The sequence below is a fragment of the Anopheles coluzzii genome, chromosome X (genome assembly GCF_943734685.1).
Source record: "Anopheles coluzzii chromosome X, AcolN3, whole genome shotgun sequence".
NCBI classification, from domain to species: domain Eukaryota; kingdom Metazoa; phylum Arthropoda; class Insecta; order Diptera; family Culicidae; genus Anopheles; species Anopheles coluzzii.
The window spans coordinates 15,149,294-15,175,880 of record NC_064669.1 but is presented as its reverse complement, the minus strand read 5'-3'; the positions used below and the strand labels follow the sequence as shown (position 1 = coordinate 15,175,880).

Below are 26,587 nucleotides of genomic sequence, written 5' to 3'. Positions count from 1 at the left end.
TTTAAGTACCACCTTTCGAAACTCTATCAGAAATCCAGATCTTCGAATAAGCTTCAGCAAAATTTTAGCAAGTATGCCATATGTATATTGAAAAGAGAAACTGATCTGCAATTAGTTACACAGTAGTTAAACTAGAACAAAATGGACCGCGCCCCCATACGTAGGACTGACTATCCTGATATTGGTAACCAATAAGTAACTGAAAGCCAAGCTTTGACCGACAATGGTTGTTGTGCCAAAAGAAGAAGAATAAGTTAGGCAAACTACTAGGCACTACTAGAAGAACTAGGCAAACAACTGTTTATGCTACTTTGTAAGAAAATAATGTAATAAAGCACAAATTAGTTGTTTTTATTAAAAAAAAGGCTTAGTGGGTCTAAAGCAACTACGGTTAAACCTAGTAGGCGAGAAACAAGAAAACAGAAATGTTGTTCATTATATTCCGTGAAGGATAAAATAAATACCACACATTGTAAACTGATGAAACACTCATATTTGTTCAATTCACTCAATTTCAAAACAAAAAGTCGACTTATCGCCGTCTAGTTTTACGTGTCCGAGTATCGATCTATGCTGTTGGACGGTTCACAGCAAACTGAACGCAAATCGCTGAACACGATTGTACATAGGTAAACGAAAACGCAAGTGTGCTTGTTCTTTAATGGTCGTCCCCTCGGAATGAATCATGAGCCTAGCCCAATGTGACTGGCGGTTAGAGCGAAGCAGATCAATTACATTATACGGCAATCTCACCACAACTGTTACTTAGCATTTCGAATGGGAGATCATACAAATGAGTGCATTGTGCAAATTAGTAATGGACGTTTGAATTTGGATCAAAGAAGAAAAATAAAAAAGCCGCTGCTGCCTGATTGTAATATTTGGTCGTATTAGTTTACGAACCTTCCGTGTAGTGACAATCCAATGGTAGCAGAGCACAATTCAACCACAGCAGCGTAAACACTGTAATCACGTGAAATGTTATACGTAATGCTGATGAGCACAAATCGTGTAACTGTCCTCCAACTAGAAGCAAGCTAATGAGAAAATACCAACTGAATGTAACAAAAATATATTTATGTATACATATTTAAAATGAAGCTAGATTTTGAAATTAAAATAAATTTAATAAATTAAATAATAGTTGACTAATAAACTTTTTGTGTTAATCTTCACAGGCCGCATTATTGGCTCTCGAGGGCCGTATGCAACCCGGGGACATATTTTGGAGACCCCAGGTAAAACACATTGAAAACAAAGCGCATACTAACAAAAAATCTGTCGGTCTTGATACTTTCAATAATGGTACTTACCGAACAAATCCATTGTTTGTTTAACTTTTTACTTTCAACAGCTTTCTAAAGCTTGAATATGTTTCAAAAGTGTGTAAAAATCCAAAATATTAGCAATACCTTAACACGACAAAGATTCAACTGCACAAGAAAACTATAGACCAATCAGCATTTTAAGCATCACAGGTTTTTTTTTGTAAAAGTAGTATTATAAAGGAAACGGTGAACGGTTTCGGACATTTGGTACGAAATTGGTTGTAGCGCCGGATAAGTCCATAAGAGATAGATAAAAAAAACAGTGAATGTATGAGTTGTGCAGAATACTATTTCACTTCTTCTTCTTCTTTGGCTCAACAACCGTTGTCGGTCAAGGCCTGCCTGTACCACTAGTGGGCTTTGGCTTTCAGTGACTAATTGATTTCCCCCCATAGCAGGATAGTCAATCCTACGTATGGCGGCACGGTCTATTTGGGGATCGAACCCATGACGGGCATGTTGTTAAGTCGTACGAGTTGACGACTGTACTACGAGACCGGCTCGATTTCACATCTTCGTATATTTACTATTTCACATATTCGTATATTTTTTCAAATTTTTTTAACACATTTTTACACGACTTATGACGAAAAAACAAATTTATGGTCGTACCATAACTATAAAGACACTTCGAAAAACATGTTTTATGCGCTAACTAATGCATGTAAAAATCGTTCAAAAATATAAATAAGATATTTTACAAAGGTTTTAAAGAAATACATTTTTGAACGATTCTTAAAAAGTGTTCTTATAACTTATTTTAAGGCTTTATAAGTTTTATGAGAGTAATTATCAAAATATATTTTTTCGAATATCAAAAACCTAGAGAAAATTTTTTTTTCGCCTGTAATGATTGTTTTGAAAATGCAAACCAAAGTATGTTAAAAGTTTTTCAAACATTATTTTGAAATTGCTAAAAAAAACACATTGTTTTCAATGTGTTTTGAAATTGGGAGGAAAAACATATCAGGTTAGGATTATATTCCTTAACTATGCATGTAACAGCAGCAAATATTTATATTCTGCTAAAAAATCGTTGTTGTGCCTTTTAGTGTCGCTTTTGTTTGATCGGATCAGTTTTGAACCGTTGTTCACAAAATTGATAAGATTCTCATGGCAGTTTCAAAACATTTTTTGAAAATCTTCTTACATTCTTTGGATTTCATTTTCAAAACAATCATTACAGGCGAAAAAACATTTTTTAGTGATTTTTTATATTTAAAAAAATATATTTTGATGATAACTCTAATAAAATTTATAACACTTTAAAATAAGTTATTAAAACACTTTTTTAAAAATCGTCTAAAAATATGTATCTTTAAAACCTTTCTAGAATATGTTATTTATATTAATGAACGATTTTTAAATGCGTTAGCTAGCACATAAAACCTGTTTTTCGAAGTGTCTTTATAGTTATGGTATGACCATAAATTTGTTTTTTCGTCATAAGTCGTGTAAAAATGTGTTAAAATAAATTGAAAAAAATATACGAAGATGTAAAATAGTATTCTGTACAACTCATACATTCACTGTTTTTATCTATCTCTTATGGATTGTCCGCAAATCGCGAAAAACGTTGTGGTTGTGGAAAAATAGTTGTGGTAGGCGCTGTATTGACTTCCTTCAATTACCAATGAAGGCAACATCATACCTAATTATCAATTCTAAGTCAACTACACATCAAATTCATAAAATGAAGCAAGATTTACTCAAAACCCGTCCAACAAGGAAATCAACCGACTTAGCACTACTCCATGGTGAAAAAGCGTTTGATAATGATGAAAGGTTCATGATAGGCAATAACATTTCTATGGACAAAAGTAAGTCAAAACCATTCACATCAGTAGTAACTTATCATCGCTACTTTTCCACAATTTTATCTCAGACATACTAGTCGTGCAAACAATACACTTTTGCTGATGATTTCGCTATAGAAACATATTTTACACAATTTAAAGCTATAGTCATGCCACTTAACAATAAACTAAGACAACACAATATACCCTGCAGCAAATGGAAGCCAAAGGTCAACCAAGCAAAATCTGAGGAAAGTTGGGATATTTATTGATTGTTTAAATATTTGCATGAGGGCTTAAGATAAGATTTTTCAACAACACTAATTCCGATCACCAAAAAAAAATGAAATTTGATTAAATTTGGGTCGGTTAGTTTATCCAGACAATGAGCATAGAAAAACTATTCGAACTCATTACACATTAATACGCAGGAATGAATCCAATGTTCAATGAATAAAAGCTTGTATAATACTGAAGACGGCACGTGGTTTAATGCAAACAGTCGACCATTTAGGGAGAGTATGCCGAAGGAATAAAGGAAACATATATCATGTCTTTGTTATGCGGTATGAACTCTTCAAAAATATTGTTTTCTTTATTGACTTCAAATATTAGTACAAAATGTAGTCATACAAATGTTTAACGTTTAAATGATTTTTTACCAAAATACATTGTATTAAAGTAAAATTAATCCTCAAAATTGGTCCACTTTCTCCAATAAGGGTACAAACAAGGGTAGGTTTGGTTTACCGATAGCTGCACCGTTTTCGTGGGCACATCCTATTCAATCGAATGGCCAGGCATCTGCTTCGGGCCATACGGAACCGTCACCAGCTCGCCAGTCGACATTCTGCGTTGCAGCAAAAGCGATGTAAGTATCGGTGGGGGTCCCTGGTGATCCGGTGGCAGCTCTGGGTCAAATATGACGCAATCCGGGATACGCTCCATGATATCGTGGCTTCCCAATTGAGCGTACCAAATCGCGTACAGTGAACCGTACGATCCTGCTCTACCGATTAGTTTAACTATGATTGGAACATCGACGGATAGTTGCTGGTCGGGCTGTTCCGTATGCTCATGCAGCGGTGGCCAGCACGGGTTAGCAATCGATGCAGCACCATTGAATGCTGTCATATTTGCTTCCTCATTTTCGGGTTGCAAAAATATCGGTGCGCTAATAGCAGTTGGACATGCGGGAATCATAACGTCGTCCAATTCCGACGAGTCTTGTTCGTTTGCTTCATCATCAGACCCGGTCTCGTGTTGATACGGTTCCACTACCGCTACGGCGCCACTAGCTCTCGGGACCAGCCCAGCGGATTTAATTCTCATTGGAGCCACTGGAGCACCACTGACATCGGCTTCCACCAGCTCGTCTGCCCGAGGTGTAATTACCTGCAACGTTTGAGAATCGTTATACGGTTGATGTTTTCGAAAGCGTGCAATTCTATCTAAAATAGAAACCTGGAAAGTGGGTAAAAGTACCTGGGACGGTAAGTCGGCATGCTGCTGCTGCTGCCACGGCTGTCCCGATGCCCCCTCATCACTGCTGACAGGTGAGCGTAGGAAGCTCAAATCGATCGGAACCGGCAAACCGTACAGCTGCTGTGCGGCGGGGAACCCACGCAAGTCCGGAAACGTCATCGGACGCCAAGGGGTTGCGCTGGACTCGGCTACACTTCTGGCTATCGGTGACGATGGTACACCGTTACCGGTATCACTCCCTTCAGCTGCTTGGCTCATCCTGTTCTGGAGGGTATCGCAGGATTACACGAGTAAACACACCACATAAAAAGATAAATCAAACAAACAAAACAATGATAATGTTAAAACATATTTTTGGCTCGTTTACAGTATTTATTGGAATCTTCCCATTGCAATTCGATACCAATAGTCTAACATTTCTGGGTAAACCAAATCAATCGTTGAAACTATAAAAAAAATTAGAAACAACAAAAATAAATCGGAAAAATGACCAAAACCGATCCCGTAGCAACTGTGTACGAGTGCAGCGTTACAATTAAGTTTATACATCAAATGTTTACAGTACAATATAAAATAGCTTCAATGTATACTACGATGATATGGATTTTAAGCTCAACGATCTCAAGAAGGTTCTTCGATTTTCTGGGACAAAACAATTTCACGAACTTTTATCACAGATTTTGAAGCATTATTTGCGGATTGTTAATCAAATGGGTTAATATCTGTTATTTTTTACCAAAAAAAAATCACATGTGTCGCAAATAATGCCAGGTTTACATTTATTTCCTGGATGTGAAAAACAATCGCTAAAACCCGGTCTAACAGCGACGCGCGACGAAGAAATCAAAATGGAGAACAAAACAACTTCCCCTTATCTCACTTGGACAAACCACAAAACCATAGCGCTTTGTTTTGCCCGCATTAAGGCTCGAGCACATTGCTGAATGGATTCAATCCATATATTGTTCAGCCCAATGTAGCAGGCAAGAATATGGATGCAAAATTAAGAATGATATAAAAAAAAGAACACAACGACAGCAACGAATTCAGTCACGAAAAAAAATCTACGTGAGCACACACATACAAAACCAATTGAAACAGCCACTCAGCAGAACAATCAGGGAACATCCGAATGGGTATGGCAAACATCGAATCTCTCCTTCAGTTGAAATGTCTCGGCATCATCAAATACAACTCACTCGACTGTAAACAATATTAAATTACGATAAGTATAATTCGAAATGTATCCTAATTAGCGCGGTTATTGCTCGCCTGTGCAACACTTTTGCAATTTTGGCGCGTATTTGGACGCGTAAAGAGAACCGGCGCAACAGAATGACTTTGGCAGATCAGAATCACTAATGAAAAAAATTATGTATGCCCGCACTAATATTTGAAGATGTGGCGTTGAAACGATGTGCAGCAATGGGGTGTATGACCAAAGGAGGGACTTCACTGTGTAAGAATCGCATGCTAACGGGATGGCCCGTGTGACAATGGGAGTCTAAGAAGATTCCTCCTCTTTGTAAAACACGCAAACACACACACGCACCCACACAAAAACACAGAACACGCGATCAGAACATTGTCATAATCGCAGACAGACGGGTCAGGCCTTCAGCGTACGTAACAATGCCCAGGAAAAGAGTGGGAATAAATGATGATGGTTGTCCATGATCTTGATGCAAAAAAAAACCCCAAAACCCTCCCGTTGTGTTACGTTGTATTTTGAATCCCTTCACCACACAATGCTATTTTCTAACCACAAAGCACTGGAACTGCACCGCCGGAGAACTTTTAACTGCGCTTCTATACAATCACCGGCCGCTTCAAGCTCTTGCGCATTTATGATGGGTGTGCGCTTCCTTCAGTTTTCACTTCGATGGTGCGATTGAGCGTAACCTTACGCACTAATACTGGAGCAACCACACACGAGCCGCCGACTCCACGCGCGTTTGAGGGCCACACTGCGAGAGAGCCTCGCCACCGTGCGAGAAAGCGAGAGAGCGAGCGAACGAGCGAGCGTGTGTGCGAGCGAGAGGCGATTGGTTTCGCAGCATCCTTAAGAGAGCTTCTTGGAATTTCAGTTAGTGATATCTTCCGATGTAGCTGTGCGATATATTGCCTGCGCTTGCCTCAATGTGTGTGTGTGTGCATGTGTTCGCAAAGGTAGTGGTAATCATGCGTGCAGAAAAAAAAAAACAAAATTGGCAAAAAACATCCGCTGCGGCTGTCTAATTCCCCACAATGAAGACGTATGGACGCTATTGAAGTTACCTATTGCGTTTAAGTGGAATTTTTCCGGACGTGGACAAAGCGCGATAGTGTGTTTGTTGTACAGTGCGCATTGATCTGTTTCTGTTTCTTTTTCGCTGGTGCTGCTCAGAAGAACGCGGGGTACACTGCTGCTAATAAAAAAACTAAAAAAAAACGCGACGGCACAATGCATCCGTTCTAGGACCGTCTAGCCACCGGCGGTACCCAGACGAGTTGTCGTGATCCGAGCCTAACGAAATGTTAAGTTGTATAGGTGTGTGTGTGTGTGTGTGTGTGTGTGTGTGTGTGTGTGTGTGTGTGTGAAAATGTTTTTTAGCTTGATGGTGAGACAGATACAGACGAGATAGTGGTACAGAGGAAAAGAGAGAGAAATATAGAGGGAGGGAGAGAGAGAGAGAGAGAGAGAGCAAGCAAGAGAGAATGAAGAGAGCATTAGAGTGGTTGATCGTGACAGGTTGGGGGAGAAGGGAGATAGCATACTCTAGTTAAAAAAATTCAATTTTACGGAATTATTGCACAGCACTCCGTGGATGATGTTTGCATAAGAGCTCTTTGTTACCGGACGAATGTTAAAATTAGCGCGTTTGGCGACCATAGCTCAGTACGGCTGTAGATTAATTTTCCGAAATAAACACACAATCTCGGCGCACTCGCAATCTAGACAGTTAAAATGATTTGTGACCTAACAAAAAATGTATATGTTAAATATAATTGCTTAATAATATATATTAAATATAATTGCTTGCTACCGTTGCAAACATTAACACTAACCAAAATAATTTAAAAACACCTGTTTTTACAATGTTTTTTTTTTTGCTTTGAACGTGTAACCAACAAAGTTCGTAATACGTTCACACCTGCAGCGTGCGACAGCACCACGAACTGCCTGATTTTTCATTCATAAATTTGGAAATGAGATAAATTTGTCGAACGCGCCAATTGTCACATTCGTGTGGTGTGTAAGAGCTCTAAAGCTTTATAGCTGCTAGTGACAAACATTTTTAACCCTACATTAAATAACTAGAAGCATTAGACAAAAAGTTACGCTTACTGTACTGACGCTTACGTAACAAACTACGTGTTACAGTGCATTGCTAGTCTGGAGGATAAATTTAGCGGCAAAACGCCTATATTATGAATGCCAGAAAACACCAGTAGGCTGGTAGGTTTTAGTTTCTAGCGCAATAAAAATGCATTACAAATATCACTATCTAGCGGGCCAACCAGCCGTGTGTGCCGTATTTTGACGCCCACGCTGTGTATTTCAAAACGCGTTGCTTCTCGTAATGTTATTTCACATGTTCTATTTTGATGTACTTGCCTTCACTTGTGCCACTTTACTGCCTACGGTTTGGGTTTGATATATCGGAACCGTAAGAGCACACTTTCACCGCCTTCATGTGCACATTGTGTAACTGCAGCCCTGGGCGTACTCGTGCCCGTACTCGAAACACATGTAGATGCATGGAGATATATACCTGATGCTAAATCTAGCTCTGAAGTGTTCAGTTGTTTTCAAAAAACGATAGACATTAAAGTAAGCATCACTCATTCAAACGATGTTCTAACAACAAAACAGATTTTCTGTATTACGCGAATAATGCGTTCCATAGACATTCACGTAAAACCGACTTTGGCGTATTTCAGATATCACGTTCAGCCAAAATATAGTTAATGAACAGTACCAGTACTAGACAAACATAAATAAGCACTTGTTATTCATATATAAACATCGCTATAACTATTCTTGCATTGGATATTTTAGTAAGCTTTCTTTTGAGAAATTATAGCATTTTGTAAGTTCAAAATTAATACCTTGGTGATGTTAAATATATTTCTAGATGTTTGATCTAATATCAGCGTAATTCATTTTTCAGATAGACAAAGTAAAGTGCGCACTTTGAGAATCGATAGCTCTAAATTATAATTACTATAACCAATAGTTTTTATGACCATCTCACGCTTCAATAACAGTTTGACAGCGAGGTGACATACTTTCAACGAGGTTTGAATGTGTTGAGGGTTTAAATTTATCCAGAATTTCTCCAGCGCTACAAACAGTTTTTCACGGTTGGTCATGTCATCTGTTTTACCTTTTTGGCCCACAATAGACCAATGGTTTAGCGGTTTCGGACACTCCTGAAGCAGGTCCTGAAGATCGCAAAACGGTTATTTTATTTATTTTTTCTTTGGCTCAACAACCGATGTCGGTCAAGGCCTGCCTGTACCCACTTGTGGGCTTTGGCTTTCAGTGACTAATTGATTCCCCCCCATAGCAGGATAGTCAGTCCTACGTATGGCGGCGCGGTCTATTTGGGGATTGAACCCATGACGGGTATGTTGTTAAGTTGTACGAGTTGACGACTGTACTACGAGACCGGCAAAACGGCTATAGCGCCGGATAAATAAGTAAGTAAGTAATCTCCTCATAAGTCCATTGTAACCTAAAGAGTGAATGACAGAACAATGTATCCTCCCTTAACTGAAATCTTTCTAGTGATGCTTCTTTAGCGATTATGTTTTACCCAACAAGGAGTTGATTGTAGACAACGCCGGGCGGAGTCACACCAAACAAAAAGAGCTTTCTCATAAACGGAGGGTTCTACCCCTGCAATCATCACACATACGGTTGGTCGATTGAGGAAAACATTAAATACAAATAATAGTACTACGCCCTATCGCACCTGCGCAAAAAGTCCCTGCGAATCTGCGAAAAAACACGAGTTGAAGAAGTCGAAGAGATAAACGAGAATCACCTACATGGCAACGGCCATACAAAAAACAACCTAGGCTACCCTTGTCCTAGCCTTTCCGTTGCTGGAAAACCAATCGAAAACACTAGTTGTCCTGTGATTTTCTTGGGATACGTACAATTATATCGAACGCTCGACAGTCGGTGGGTGTATGTTGACCATTGCACAACATTCGACTACATGGCACGTATGCGTGTGCTGCGTCGCGTCTCTTTCCCTCATTTCGCTTTATCCTTTTCTGGCTCCTTATTTTCATATTCTTCTGATTTTACTTTGATGATTGGCTCACAGATCTGCCTGTCGTATTTGCCGCAAAACCGGAAGTTGCACGACTCCCCCGCCACGTGGCCCTCACGCATTAACGTGGTCATGCAAAAGGTACAGTACTGACTACCAGGTTCATAGCACAATTTCACATTCACATTTTGCTGTGGCTGCTTGTTTTCCTCTTTGTCCCGTTGTTCGTCTAGTTTCAGCTCTTGGTCCTCGAAAAACAGAAACTGCAACTCTTCCGACTCATCGGCCGCTCTACCGGACACGAGCGCTGTAAGCACGATTTATCATGAAACAAATCTTTCAGCTTCCTACGGGTAGTTAGAACAACCCCTTTGTACCTTGACTCGGCTTCAGCTCCATATTCAGTATTTGAAGGGCGTGAGCGTTTAAAAAGACGTTAGATGATAGAAGCCACAGCCGCATAAAAACACTATTCCACTCTGCAAGAATATAGAATCAACGTTTTGGAAGCGAAACAGCAGAAAGCGACCGCCCCGAGTGTAAAGAACGATTGCACTGCTGAACAAGCGCACAGCAAACCACTGCATGTTTAAGTTGACAATTCCAGGGTTCTGCAACCCTTACGTGTGTGAGATTATGTGAGATAATGAGGAGAATAAATTAAACAAAATATTTACATCAACAATTTTTATTTTTTCCAAATTATGATTTATTGAATGTTGATACATCGTGCTTTCATCTTTCACCTTCCTTCTGCAATGGCAACTTGCCAACCAATCGGTAAAAAAAAAATTAAACACAAAAGTACGTGTTCCTTGAAAACACCTCTTTGATGATGGTAAGTAATTCATTTTACAAACTTGACTGTAAATCTTTTCCCTTTGTATTAATGTAATTTTTTGCTAAGCAATACGCCCAAATCCGTTCTTTCCGAATATATTTTTTTTTTAACTCTAAAATACTCAACTTTACTAACCCGATCGTACTATGAATTAATGCTCGGTCGGAGTATGCCAGCAGTCTTTTGACATATACTAACCTAGAAGGTCAGTGATAGACGCCGATGAACCGGATTCCACTGGTCGCAGTTAGAGCTTCTCTTCTTTAGCAATTCGCCATCAAATCGCATGTTTGCAATACAGCCTCTAACAGCAACAGGTAAGCACAAGTGTTTCTTCCGTGCTAATATGCATGTTTGTACAATATTGATCAAGTCTTGTCGTTATATGTTTGTTCGTTGCATGTTTCAAATCACATTTACCGGTACATCTTGACAACTGGTCAATAAAATGAACGTGTGTTTACAGCATAACAGTGAGTGTCTGTGAATATTTGCAATCATGGAATTGTCGTTGATGGTTCAACGCGTCCCATACAACAGGATTAGCAAAGTATGAGAATCACATTCATCGCTTTAATGTCTCTAGCTCTTACTGTAACTCTTACGTGTATCCGTGTGACATTGCTGCTGTCGCGTCTTTTTAAACGACAACGGTTCGGACGCACCATTAGAGACTAAACACCTGTAAGTCTAAAACAGATACCGCAATAAAACATTATATGTACCGGTACGATCACGAATATAGAACACTCTCACTTTTAAATAGAACTCAAGAATTTAAATAGAACTAGTTATGTATTTAAACAATCTCTGCCAATTATGTTTAACAAAAACAGGTTTAAGAAATAATGTTTTCGCCAAATCAGATAAAACAATGTGGAAAGCCTCATGTTTTAGCCACCGTACTGTAAAGACACTGTACATTCAGCTCAATAGACTGTTCTAAGCAAATAATTTAATGAATTTGAATTAAATTTTTACAACATTTTTCAAAGCTGTGTTTGTTTCACACATTTACACACATATGGTCGACTTCATGTTATCTCACCTGTCCTTGGTATCATATGACCGTTGAAAAAGTATAAGTGTGAGTTTTTTAGCGGGTCGTTCTTTGTCTATACCATGTTAGTATTTAGAGGGGAGAGTCTGTCTCCTCGTGATAAATCAGATTGAAAAGAAGTTTGTTGTTTCGATGAGAACTCAAGCAACTCTGTTTTATTTTGTGTCACTCCAACTTATATAATTCAGCAGCATACTATCCTTATCGCAGAAGAGTTCTGTCCAGTTCAGTTCGAACCGGAATCGTTTCCAGTGGAGGTGCGGTACGGAAATTCGAATTCCAATTTCGCCTTGTCTGCCATTCCCCATTCGCCCTTTTGCAGAGAGCTTTCTTGGCTGAACGTCAAACCTCAATGACAACGGGATTGTTTTTGAAGGTCGGAACACGTGTGATGCTTCAGCGAGCTCATTTGCTCTCTATCCACTGTGTCGAAAGGACGGACAAAGCTCCTACGATAACTGCAATAACGCGCTACACAAATATCCGACCATGGACTGTAAGTGTAAAGTGTTTTACGTATTTCTGAGCACACCTAATATTTACATTATTCTAATCAGCATTTAGTAAAGGCAACAAGATAAGCAACGAGGCTCTTCCGCCCTGGAAGTGCTCGAAACCCGGAGAGCTACAATTTTCCTTCTTTGAAGATCAGGAGCTACGACCAAAAACCAACAATGAATACCTCAATTCAAATAATAAACGGCCTTCTAATACTTCGACTGACTCATCTTCTGCCGCAAAACAGCCCAGAGTAGTAACGTTAATGGTGGAAGCTGCTATCGAATTTAAGCCATTGCTTACAAAAAAGGCGCGAGATAGCTCTCAGCAACGATCGACGGTGATCGACAAGACAAACAGGATCAGATTTTGAAAACTCAAATAGCTTAAACTGTTTTAGCTCTAGCTTCAAAAATATATCAAAATTAACAGCTTAATTATATCGTTCATATCAAAGATTGTATTGTAGTAAGCAAACACGCAACAGAAGAAACGAATAAAAAAAAATTACAGAAACAATAGAAAATATGTAATTGAAATCACAGCACAAATGGGAGGCTTTACGGTGAAAGATTGATGAGTTGTTTTTTCTTCTTCTTCTTCTTCTTCTTCTTTTTCTTCTTCTTATTATTATTATTATTATTATTATTATTATTATTGTTATTACTTATATAAGTATTATTATTTTTATTATTATTATTGTTATTATTTTTATTAGTATTATTATTATTATTATTATTATTATTATTATTATTATTATTATTATTATTATTATTATTATTATTATTATTATTATTATTATTATTATTATTATTATAATTATTATTATTACTATTATTATTATTATTATTATTATTATTATTATTATTATTATTATTATTATTATTATTATTATTATTATTATTATTATTATTATTATTATTATTATTATTATTATTATTATTATTTTTATTCTTCTTCTTCTTCTTCTTCTTCTTCTTCTTCTTCTTCTTCTTCTTCTTATTCTTACCCTTCATCTACTTCGTCTTCTTTGGCACTACATCCGTTGTCGGTCAAGGACTGTCTGTACAACTGATGGCTTAGCTGATTGATAGGTTTAAAATTGAATAAAATCGCCATACTGGTTACGGAGCGTGACCTTGACTCTGAATGTTGTAGTTGTACTGAGAATAATGCAAATGTAAATGATCTACCTTAACTGAAAACCTGCGATGTCCTGAGTGATCTCATTTGCAGCATAGCTCTCCGCCCGATCTGGAAAAGAAGCCGTCATAATCGCTTTCGGAATGAAGCACCCCGCTCTGGAGGAACCATAGAATGGTGCCAACTACCGCAACGATGCGCTGGAGAACCAACATCAAGCGCAATATTTCAAAACCACTGCATCTCAAGGCAGAAAGACCGTCAGAAAACCAGATGCACAGCAAAGGTAAAGGTAATAAAACGTAGCATCAGACGCTAGGTACCATAAATCTTAATATCAGAGACACTCACTGTCTGGAGATATTTTTTTTGCGTTTGTGTGCTGCACTGGAACGCTCCCCAAATAAGGGTAAATGCGAGCTTTTCCATCTCCCAGATGCCCCGGGGGAGAAATACCATTAAACTGAAGAATTGAAGAACTGCTATTAATAACAAGTTTGCAGACGCGCTATCAATAAAGCTGAATAATAGATGTCATTGGAGCTACTCCGGATGAGTTGTTTTTTATTTTATTTTTATTTTTTTTTTACTACCAGACCTACCATTCACTATTGCTGTTGTCTGCTCAGAAACGTTCCCCACTTTTGCCATCAATCAAGCCGAGGCGATTACGAAAGCTTTACAGAAGAGCATCAAAGTACAAAGCGTTTACATGAAATGTTTCCCAAATCGTTCGTCTACCAGGTTAATGAAACTGAAGCATCGAAGAAAAGACTAGTGCTGGTTTCTGGTAGTATCAGTTTATTCGTAAACAATTGCTTGTTTTCAATTAAATTCAGCATCAAGCAATTTGCATGGGATATGTTAGAAGGTTCGGCCAGCGTAGAACTATTGAGTGTCGAAAGAACTCCTTACTGTCGAACGCTAGAAATATCCGTACGAAACACACAAACGGAACGATATTGATGTGCCTGTTGCGCGTATCTCTTTTTGGTGTACTTTCTCGCACTCTGCTGTAGTTCGGGTTTGGTTAGTGCATATGTATGTTGTTTTTTACTTTGCCGAACTTCCATCCCGCTGCCAAAAATCCTGCTGCCGTCGTCTCAAAAAAATATAGCTCGCGCACGCTGCGCACAATGCACATGGAATCGCTCCTGTATTTGTAAAAATAGAAAAACCAAATTATTTGTGCTGTGTTATGGTGGTGATGGAGGTGATAGTTGGTTATCGCTCTAGTATGGACACCCTCCCTTCTTTACCTACCCCGTCATGCAACACGTCGCAGGGGCATATACGCATTGAAGGTCCATTATATTGAACGCACATCCTGCACGCGAAGATAACGACGTCATGGCAGAAAATGCACAGCCCTAGCAGTCTGCGAAGGGCTGCTGTAGAGGAAAGCAGAAATTAACCAAAGCAAAAATAAAACGTACAATAGAGAAGAGTGAGCTGCGCTCCTATCGCTAATAAAAAATATTTACCATCGCCTTGGGCCAAGCGCATACCGCACGGTCCAGCGTTGGGATTGCCCATTTTGTCTGCACAGTTGTTCTGTATCGGTACTGATCGAATTTTCGCCAAAATTTGTACCGTAATACTTCCACACACACGCACACATACACTAAGGAATAAGCAAGCAACGCGTACGGCTCACGTCTAACACGTCGTCAGCATGGGGCGAAAAAAGCGTTGTCTCTGCTCCACTGGAACTCGTCCACTGGAGCGGCATCTTCTCAGAAGTTTGTACGTCTCGATACACTCTCTCGAACAAACACACACACATACACATACACTCATCCTCTTTCTTTCTCTTTTTCTCTATCTCTCTCTCTCTCTTTCTCTCTCTCCCTCTCACACACACATACACTCTGTAGTACTCATTCTCTGCCACGCGGTATATTCTCTCAATACTTCCAACCCACTACATCCCTTCCAACCGATGTCTCTGGGGTGTGGGGGCACGAAGCAGTAACAATGACGCCAGGTGATTGGAAAGAGAGGATATTGTGGATGCAATTAATATTTGCAGTATAATAGTGAGACCTAAGGCCAAGGTGCAGGGGCGGATTAAGCCCTAAGCGAACTAAGCGGCCGCATTGTTCGAACTATGTTCATTCGCATGACCGTTTAGGGCCTCCTCTCGTCTTAATCCGCCACCGCTAAGCTGTATGGAAATAAGAAGGTAAAGTGCTTCAACTCAAATTGACATTTGCCGACTTGACATAACAATACTAAAAGCTTCTTCTGCTTCATTGGCACAACAGCCGTTGTCGGTAAAGGGATGCCTGCACTGGGCTAATGGGCTTGGATGTATGTGATTTGTTCATTACCCATAGCAGGATAGTCAGGCCTACGTATGAGGGCTAAGAGCTCCGGTGATAAACTCGGGAAGGGTTGGACAGGTGCATAGAAAATAAAATACGTTTAGACATAACAATACACCTTTCACTAAGAAGAAGAGGCAAGCAAATGAGTAAAAGCATCCATTGATTGCAAATTCATCCATTGATTGTCCAGGCTGAATGTGTGGGGCTGACTTTCACCCATCGGTTGCCTTGTCCTCGCTTGATTGTGATGCAATGACACGATGATGAATGAAAAAATTATTGCCATCCCATTTTATGGACGCGAATTTCCGCGAATTTGCGAAATCGCAAGAGTGACATGTTCAAATCACGGGAAATCTATCAGTTCCTTCCTTTATACCAGTTACCAAAAAGATATACGCGCAACAGGCACATCAATATCGTTCCGTTTGTGTGTTTCGTACGGATATTCTTTCTCTCTCTCTCACTATATCTTTTTCTCTCTCTCTCTCTCTCTCTCTCTCTCTCTCTCTCTCTCTCTCTCTCTCTCTCTCTCTCTATTCCTGTAACCCTTTCGCTATCTCTCTTTCTCAAGCTATTCTATATGAAGTTTCACGCACACAAGCTGTCATCGCCTCAGGCACTCCCAATTTGACCCTTGTGTCGAACTGGACCTGCGCTCGTGAGCGCTAATTCATTCCACATTCAACCATCGGGCCCTACGGTGCGTGTCACGGATTAGTTTTGTTTGACTGTGTTTTTGTTCCTGTGTTGTGGCAACACGATTTCATTCATCCCACACTCGGCCGATCGCAGCACGATGCAGAAAGCATACTGGACAAGTGAGAATTTAATGCCCGCATTGTGGTGCAGTGTCGTATGCTTTTGTGGTGCATTTTGCTAACTGGCCCCCATCCCGTGTCTCTCTTTTGCAGTTTTTGTGTCGCCCAAAAGTCGCTGTGATTTTTGCGAGCGACCTTTGCGTGCTGTATGTAACAAGTGCAAGTGCTCTGGTCGCGTTGGAACGTGCCCGATCGTAGTGCGAAAGAGAAATGTAAGTGCCGGTGTAACGCTACTAGCTGTGATGTGTCCAGATATGTCAACAACTAACTGCCCTACTACTACCCTCCCATACAGGTTTTGGTTCACTCGCACTGCTGGGAGCGGATGTTGGGACGCTAGCAAATCTCTACCTTAGCAGCAGCAATAGCTTCACTTGGGCCATACATCCATCCCTTGAAACTAGTTTCAATGTCATAAAATTGTCCTCTTTATGTACTCGCTGCTGCAAGCGTCATTGATGCTAAAAATAAAACCAGAAAAATAAATTGTACACCCATGCTTTCGCATGGCCACTACAACGACTGGCTTTTGTTACATATCGCTTTCTATCAAGTGTACAGCACCTATGCTTCCTTCGTATTAGATTAGCAAAACCAGCGTCCATGTTCGGAAACTTGGCTGAAGTGATTTCAATAATTTGTCTACTAATAATTTGTTAATAATAATAATTTGTAATAATTTGTTAGCTGTCAATGGTTTCGGAATGCAAATCGCAGAATTTTTTGAAAAAGACACAATTACAGGAGTAAGTAATGGTACTCTGATAGATGTATAACTGTTTGTTTTTGAGCAATCTGCTCCTGTTATCTCTGGTATTCGCAGTCTGATTAATACGAGAATGCTTGTTAGTCTGTACCTAGATGCTCGGGGGTAAGTAATTACTAAACGTTTGCAAAAAAAAAACATAGATTGCCGATTTGTCATAAATTTTCCTTCACACCCTCCAATCATGCAGCATCAATGGTCGGTAGGGCCCCGATCACCACCAGTCAAATTGTGTATGATGGTTCATACAATGGCGGATTTAGGGTACCGGGAGCTCTAGGCGATCCGACGAAGGTTGGCCTCCACCCCCTCTCCCCCGCTCATCATCTACAGGGGGCCAACATTCGTCGGATCGCCTAGAGCTCCCGGTACCCTAAATCCGCCACTGCATGAGCCATCATACACAATTTGACACTTCTATCTCTCGAACTCGGGAGCATGTTGTATTTTAGACCAATGAAAAATATTACACTCGAGCGAAAAATCTAGCATTTTCGTAAACTGGTTCAGACAAGAAAAAAGCCAAAAGCAAAACGATGGGGGTCGCGACGTCCAACCGACCGGCCCCCTGCGAGATGTAATCGAGCAGCTAATTCCATGTCATAAATTGTGTCCCATGACGCATGCCTAGTCGAACGAGTCATGGTCACACAGCCACCAGTGTGCAAGCACCTTTGATTTTTACATAACATTTTTCATTTCAGTTACGCTTTTTGTGTACAGCTGATGATGTCCGACAATAGATCTAAAGAATTAATTTTAAACCTCCATCATTTTCGAGATTTAATAGTTGATAACGTGCTTTAAGTTTAACTAGAGTCGTCAGCTATTCCTCTTTTTGCTTTTTTAGTCTTTTTGCCATCCTGTTCATGATTTCCTGATTTCTCTGATTTTGTCTGAGCTCGATGTATTTGTGTACAAAGTTTCGAAGATAGCTATCAGAAATATGATTATGAAGCTGAAATGTGATCAGTGCCAGACAATTGCGCGAGCTACTCATAGATGACGCTGTTTAACGCAAACAGGAAGATCGCCCTTTAGTCGCGTTGGTTTTACGACCACTGCACCTCAGCCCTATCTTTTCTCATATTACTCATGCATATTTGTGTGAGACTGTGTGCGGAAGCCATGCAATCGTGTCGAGGAGATAAATGGTGTTATTTTGATCGCCGCTACATTCGATGCGTTTAGATGGAGCTTTTTTTACATCTCTTCTTAAACTCAATGTGAGTGTGTACGTACAGATCTTCCGCTGTCCGTGAACTATCCGCGTGAAAAAATGAACATACTGCTGACTTATTCGTTGTTGTATGTCTTTGTTTGGCGTCACTTTGAACCGATTGGCTTCGCATGTCACTTGCATCTTATCTGCAATCTATTTCCTAGCATCTTTTGTGCTGGGCTTTTCCTCCAACCAATTTCCCGTAGAGTTCCGACCTCGCTTGTCCCACGGTATCCATCGCGCCGAAGTGCCAACACATCGAACGAAAAAGGGCGTACCCTCGCAAACCGATTACGATACGACTCACCATTGCAAGCTACGCAGCACTCTGGCGTACAAAGTTGCAGACCATGGCTATGGTCTGGCTCATGGCAATAACAACGAGTTAATTAAACAAGAAACTGGCCAATCGCTAAGCGCTGCACGAAATCCCATAAGCGCTTATACACCTACGCGTTCTCTGAAGCGTGCATTCGTCCCGTCGTATCATATTCACCTGATTAAGCTGTTGCATAAGAGCGTGAATGTGTGCACAATCACGACCAACACAATTGGCGATTAGATGGAAGAAGAGAACACCTGCAGTGCAATGGCTATGATTCATAATAACCAGCTATATTTCCTGAGTAGCCAATTATACAATTTATAAAAGCCAAGGAGTACTTGATACTTTGCAAAAAGAATTAAAAAATGATAAATAAGTTTATCAGGCTTACTTTATTTGTATAATCAAGTCGTCTCGTCGACGAGTTGATGAATTTTGTAGGTTCATTTGTATGGAAAAGTTAACTTTGAAGTTAATTTTCTCGACGCAAATCGTATAGATTTCAGAATAGAATAAGCCTACTATAGATGATTAAAAATTTCAAAATCTTCTTCTTCTTCTTCTTCTTCTTTGGCTCAACAACCGTTGTCGGTCAAGGCCTGCCTGTACCACTAGTGGGCTTTGGCTTTCAGTGACTAATTGATTTCCCCCCATAGCAGGATAGTCAATCCTACGTATGGTAGCACGGTCTATTTGGGGATCGAACCCATGACGGGCATGTTGTTAAGTAGTACGAGTTGACGACTGTACTACGAGACCGGCTCAAAATATAACTTGAAAATATGTGGGTCAAAGCAAATTTTGGTTTTTGAATGATACTCTAATTTATGGGCATTTAGGGGTGTAGATGAGGTATTCAATAAAAAAGAAAAAGAAGTATTGGTTGCAAAAGTCAAGCACAACATAAGCTTATTTATCTTATTTTTTATTATTTTGGTTTTTATAAATTATATACATATGTTTTTTTTATTGAGCTTCGGTAAAATTTTACTGATTTTTTTTGGGCTGAAGTTTCAGTAATCTTTTCAATAAAAAGAATGTTGTTTACTGAATGTTGTTTTAAATGTTTACTGATGCTCATTAAAATGACAGCTCGTTTACTGAAATCGCAGTAAAGCCATTATGATATTACTGATTTTTCAGTAGTTAGTAGTGATTAAAAAATGAAATATTTATTTAAAATTGACTTATTATTGATGCGCAAAGATTGCCAGTCCCTCTTTTCATTTGGATAAATGTTTGTTTTTTGTTTTATACAGTTTAATATTTTGTCGCAACAAGTGTTGATGGTTCAGTAAGCGCTCATAGACTCCACCAAATTTCAGCAAGCACAGTGAATTGTAGCCAACATTATACACGCCAACACGGCTGGCTTTTTACACATCACGAGCGCACCGCGTTGTTTTGTTTTGATGTTTTGACTGACAGGTCGATTTGACAGCATGAATAGCTGCATTTTCAGTCATTTGTTTTACTGATATTCAGTGAAACGACCAATTTGACACTGATTTTACTGATTTTTAGTAAAATGTGTATTACTGAAATGCATTCAGTAAATTGCGTTACTGAAAATCAGCAAAACAAAAAAAAAATAAATTTATGCTGAAAATCAGTAAAATATTCTATAACTGAACCGTTTCAGTACAAAACTTTACTGAAGCATGATGATAAAATTTGCTGTGTAGCCAATGCACTGCAGGTGTTCTCTTCTTCCATCTAATCGCCAATTGTGTTGGTCGTGATTGTGCACACATTCACGCTCTTATGCAACAGCTTAATCAGGTGAATATGATACGACGGGACGAATGCACGCTTCAGAGAACGCGTAGGTGTATAAGCGCTTATGGGATTTCGTGCAGCGCTTAGCGATTGGCCAGTTTCTTGTTTAATTAACTCGTTGTTATTGCCATGAGCCAGACCATAGCCATGGTCTGCAACTTTGTACGCCAGAGTGCTGCGTAGCTTGCAATGGTGAGTCGTATCGTAATCGGTTTGCGAGGGTACGCCCTTTTTCGTTCGATGTGTTGGCACTTCGGCGCGATGGATACCGTGGGACAAGCGAGGTCGGAACTCTACGGGAAATTGGTTGGAGGAAAAGCCCAGCACAAAAGATGCTAGGAAATAGATTGCAGATAATATGCAAGTGACATGCGAAGCCAATCGGTTCAAAGTGACGCCAAACAAAGACATACAACAACGAATAAGTCAGCAGTATGTTCATTTTTTCACGCGGATAGTTCACGGACAGCGGAAGATCTGTACGTACACACTCACATTGAGTTTAAGAAGAGATGTAAAAAAAGCTCCATCTAAACGCATCGAATGTAGCGGCGATCAAAATAACACCATTTATCTCCTCGACACGATTGCATGGCTTTCGCACACAGTCTCACACAAATATGCATGAGTAATATGAGAAAAGATAGGGCTGAGGTGCAGTGGTCGTAAAACCAACGCGACTAAAGGGCGATCTTCCTGTTTGCGTTAAACAGCGTCATCTATGAGTAGCTCGCGCAATTGTCTGGCACTGATCACATTTCAGCTTCATAATCATATTTCTGATAGCTATCTTCGAAACTTTGTACACAAATACATCGAGCTCAGACAAAATCAGAGAAATCAGGAAATCATGAACAGGATGGCAAAAAGACTAAAAAAGCAAAAAGAGGAATAGCTGACGACTCTAGTTAAACTTAAAGCACGTTATCAACTATTAAATCTCGAAAATGATGGAGGTTTAAAATTAATTCTTTAGATCTATTGTCGGACATCATCAGCTGTACACAAAAAGCGTAACTGAAATGAAAAATGTTATGTAAAAATCAAAGGTGCTTGCACACTGGTGGCTGTGTGACCATGACTCGTTCGACTAGGCATGCGTCATGGGACACAATTTATGACATGGAATTAGCTGCTCGATTACATCTCGCAGGGGGCCGGTCGGTTGGACGTCGCGACCCAAGAGGAGAACGTGAAAGGATCCAAACGAAACCATGTGAAACGGAGGGACCGGTTTGTTGCGGAGTATGCAGAATCACAGCTTTCCAGCCGACCCGAGAATAGCTCCGATTGCAGCGGAAAATCAGCTGGAGAATGTGATGCCAAGAGTAAAAAATTTTCAACCCGCTCCCCATGCAAAATACCTGTGTAGAGTGAGTCATGCGATGCAAGAGACTGGTTCTCCGATTATCGCCTTGTTTTGTATTGCCGAAAGACTTACGATTTTGTATCAACAAATCGGGACTGCAACAGTTTTATGATGTGTATGGATTTGATTTCATCAAGATTTTTCATTGATGAAATGGTAATAGCGATCATGTTAACAACGTACAACAGTTTTTTTTAAAGTAATATAAGGCTATCGTAGAAAGCACAATTATTTTATATTAAAAAGCAAAAGTTTTTTATTTATTATAATACATTATGAATTTGTTTTTATATACAGATATAAATATATCCATTATTAGCTAATAAGGACGACGGTGCGCCACATCAAAGGAAGATGTAGTGCGAACTGTTGCTCGTGAATAACTTGAAAATTATTTAAAAAAAAAACTACCCTTCTATCAACCGTGAATCTTCTCCGTTGTCGTCCGTTTCGATAAGCTCGCTCGTGTCTGTTAGGCTATCTGAATCCGTAAAGTCGGCCACGGCCGTCGTTTGAAGTGTGTTGGGCGGTGTGGCCGGCGCTTTTTCACACATCCAGCAAATCAACCGTGGATGCGACTGGCAGGTCAGCAGCAGATCGTTCTCGTAACACTGGAATTGGCACTGGTGGCAGCAAGCGCATCGCAAAACATCGTTCAACAGATAGGGCGGTTCTTTCATGCTGTATGGCATCGCTTCCTGTCCCTCCTCTTCTGAGTCCAGAGAAAGTTTGAGCTCCTGGTCCTCGAAGAATAAAAACTGCCACTCGCCCGGCTCGGAGGGCTTCCATTCGATGAACTCGCCTTGCATTTGCTTCGTAGGCTCTAGTATGTGTACAAGTGCACACAGGGGCAATCACAATTAGATATTATATTATTTACCATCTGCCAGTGCCAGCAGTGAGCCCATTGCCTACCTTGATTCGGGTGCTCCATCGATGTTTTGCGTACAAGATGCAGGAGTGATTTAAAGCGAATGTTAAGCGACACGGTGGCGTTTCGTTGTGTTCAATAGCTGGTCGACGAATTCACCCGATCGCAAGGTTCAAGGCAAAGCCCTCGCCGAAGCAACTGCTCGAAGCGACTCGTCGGCTCGACCAGAGAAACGGTGCACTTACGCATGCAGACACATAAAACTCGATGCTGACTAATGCTCGTATGCGAACGCCTTCCAAAGCCTACTAACGATACACGCCAGAAGACATCATCGTCGCAGCTGCTACGATGTATACCAGGATTGGGCAGACAATGGAAGCATTATTATTCTAGGTTGTTTAACTCCATAGCCCAGTCTTAAACGGAAAGCATGACAAACAGAGATAGAAAGAGAGCGAAAGAGAAAGAGATGCTTTGCATCCATCGTCTTTCTCCAAAAGATCAGATTTCTCGCATTGAAGCAGAAAAACGATACTCACGAGGCTCACGACTTTCGTGCCGGGGTGTATGACTTATTTTTTATCGCAGTAAGTGGGTTATCTTTAAATATAAAATAATGCTAATGCATTAGTTTTGCTTCCGCCTATTTTTAAAAAATCAACACTTTGTTCGCTCAATTCCTTCTCAATCAACTCAATTTGAATCAATTTCAGGGATAAGAAAAAACACCCTGTTTCACAGCAAGTTTCTTTTAAATAACATTGCTTTCTTTTTTCTGGTGAAGATAAGCTTTCTTTAAAGTTGAACATGTCAAAAGAACGATAAGATTAAAGCCTGCCTGTCATTTAAATTTCTGCTGATGTCTGCTTCATTTGAAACGGAATTCAAGCATTCGATGAGCCAAGTTTTGGTATTTTCTGGTTCACTGGAGCATAAACAACAGTAAATACTAAACTAGCATGAATTATAAAAAACATTTCTTTACAATGAACGATCTGACCATATTGCTGATATTATCACAACGCTATATATTTTACAGTAAGGTAAATGTAGCAATAATGATGCAATTAATATTGTTAAAGATGTGTTTTAGTGGATTTTAAGAATGAATATGGTAAGTGGATTTTAAGTATGAATATGATAATTTATATTTTTACTTAGTTTAAAAGCTGTTTTTATACGAATAGCGTGGATTACCTCCATAATATTGAATTCTTCCGCAGCTTGTTCTAAAAAAATGTATTAGTTTGATTGACGAAAAAATGGGTAAAGTACTGTTTAACAACTTTAGTCAACCCGCACCGGAAACGGCTCGATTTCACTCATCTAGATATGCGAGCTTTGGCCTTTACTCGGTATTACTTACTTACTTGAAATTACTTACAGGAAGCTCATTTCTGTTGCATATTTTAGTGAAAACAATACAATCCGTCGAAAATATCCTTGAAAAATATAGATTTGCCTATTTTACTGATTTTGTGACTAGAACCACTTTAGAACCACTATGTATTTACTTATAATGGAACTATGGTAAAACACTCAGAAACGCGAAAATATGGTAAAAGGACAATTAGGGGCAAGCAATAAATCAATAATATTTCACAAAAATCATGACAAAAAAATAATAATTGTGTTATCATATGATCCATGGCAGCGTAAACAAAACCATGAGTATCCTAATGAAATTATGGCAAAAGACCCTAAATTTTTGTGATAAATGCACATTTGCGACAAATGTTTCTTCGTGAGTTTCCGGATGTTTCATGTTTTGACGTTTAAGTGTTCTTTAACTGAGAATCACTCCAGTTAGCGAACGTCCGGTTAAAAAACACTCCAGTCAAAACACATCCAGTTAGCGATCACCTACTGTACTACTATAATTATGTGGATATCAGCAGCCTATGGCAATTTCAAATGAAACTAATATGAACAAATATATAGATTCCTAGAATAGGACACGAACTATCATCAACGCTTTTCCTAGCACATGACACGTGAATAATTGTGATATTCTTCTTTGGCACATCAACCGTTGTCATTCAGGGCTTGCCTTTACAACTAGTGGGCTTGACTTATTGATTGCTATAGCTGGATAGACAGTCCTATGTATGGGGGCACGGTCCATTTTGGGCTTGAATAATTGTGATGCATAGAGTAAAATGCATACAACACAATGATTGTTTTGCGTGTGTGTTTTATTCCATATCTTAAAGTTCCAGATCAATTTGAACTTAAGCTTATAAACTAAGAATAGATTTTTCAGAGAACCTCACACTACAGCTTACCTTGAATCTGCTTAATCCTATCATATCCCCTGTAGAATATGCAAATTGTTACTTTGCAAGATACGATACATGTGCTCGCAATTTCCTATGAGTATCACATATTGCTACGTTGGACAATTTTGTACAATGTGTTGTGAACGTTGAATCCTGCTTATGTATGTTACCTATTTTTAAGCTCTTCACCTCTTTTTATATGACTTGTACATCTTTTGCTAATATTGTCCATGCATATTTTTTTCACTAGTAATTGCGGTTTGTACAGTACAATGAGTAGCACGCGACCTTTAAGTTGTCCACGTTTGAAATTGGGTTTACTTTCCTAATACAATTCAAATGCTATAACGTGACTCTCAGTATTATTTCAATTGGCTTATATTTATACCTTAGGTTCGGTATGCTGATGTCGACAATCATCCAAATCATCCAAAGCGTAGCAACATTTCAAATTTTCTGATCAAAATAGACCGGACTCGTACTTATAGAGGAGCTCATGATCCAATTATTTCAATGTGTAAAGCTTTCAATAAGTTCTACTGCTTTTTTGTCTTCAATATTACCGTTACCACGTTTAAATGTTCATGTCTATATTCAAATATATAGCAAGTAAGGTTATCTTAAGTTTTATTTTATTTTTAATATTGCAAAGACCCCTGCGCGTGCCACGCAATTATCTTCAATAAATAAAATATACGCAAATATAATTGCATGGAATTATGATTTTCTTCTTTTCATGAACGCTACTCTGTACCCTTATCTGTTTATATGCATTAAGGTGATCTGCATAAAATAATACATTTCATTAAATAGTCTTGTAATAATGTTTGGCCATTTATCGGCTCATGTTTTAAGTTACATAGTATTGTGACAGTATGCATATTTCGTGATTTAGGCAATGACAACGTACATATAGTATATAGTGCCATTGTATTAAACTATATGAGTGCCACGTTGGATAAATTATAGCATGAACCCAACTAATTACGAGTAACAACCAGAAAACCATGGAAATCTTGTATAACAAATAGTTGTTGAGGTATACGCGATTCACTAAACTCGTCTAAGTGGTAAAATATCATTCTATATAATTCAGATATCGTAATATATTCATAAAATAAATACACATTTATTGTTCAATGTAATAATTTAATTCATCATAGCGCGAAATTGATGTCACAATTAGTTTAAATGCGTCTTCTCTTTATTTCTATATGTTGGGGAATCATGGTACATTTTTATGATAGCTTGTGGGCTTGTATGCATTCCAGTTTTGCTAATATTATTATGGCTGTATTCTCTAGTGATTCACACCCAATCTTTTAAGATACGTTATTTCTTCAGTGCAAGCGTATCGTGACATTACTTTGGATTGCTTCGTTTTTCTATTTTTATAGTTGTATT

At 39.1% G+C, this 26,587-nt stretch overlaps 2 protein-coding genes across 6 annotated transcripts in view; both read right to left on the bottom strand.

The window, feature by feature from the left end:
* Positions 1–3,592: 3,592 nt before the first annotated feature.
* Positions 3,593–26,587, bottom strand: part of LOC120959872 (uncharacterized) — an 83,805-nt gene continuing 60,810 nt past the window's right edge. For 2 of the 5 annotated variants that reach the window (XM_049611245.1, XM_049611246.1), the window contains exons 2-3: positions 4,610–4,868; positions 3,593–4,519 (exon numbers count right to left, since the gene is read on the bottom strand). In XM_049611245.1, the coding sequence (XP_049467202.1) occupies positions 3,905–4,519; positions 4,610–4,867 (873 nt within the window). In that variant the 5' untranslated portion in view covers position 4,868 and the 3' untranslated portion in view covers positions 3,593–3,904. Of the gene's footprint in view, positions 4,520–4,609; positions 4,874–6,372; positions 7,627–26,587 lie in introns of those variants that run through there. The other 3 variants (XM_040383609.2, XM_049611240.1, XM_049611242.1) reach the window with 3 other exon arrangements.
* On the bottom strand, positions 22,281–23,264 carry LOC120961460 (uncharacterized). Its single transcript, XM_040385180.2, has 2 exons — positions 22,946–23,264; positions 22,281–22,853 (listed from the first exon to the last, which is right to left on the bottom strand). The coding sequence occupies exons 1-2, from the start codon at positions 22,962–22,964 to the stop codon at positions 22,438–22,440; spliced, it is 435 nt and encodes a 144-aa protein (XP_040241114.2). The 5' UTR covers positions 22,965–23,264; the 3' UTR covers positions 22,281–22,437.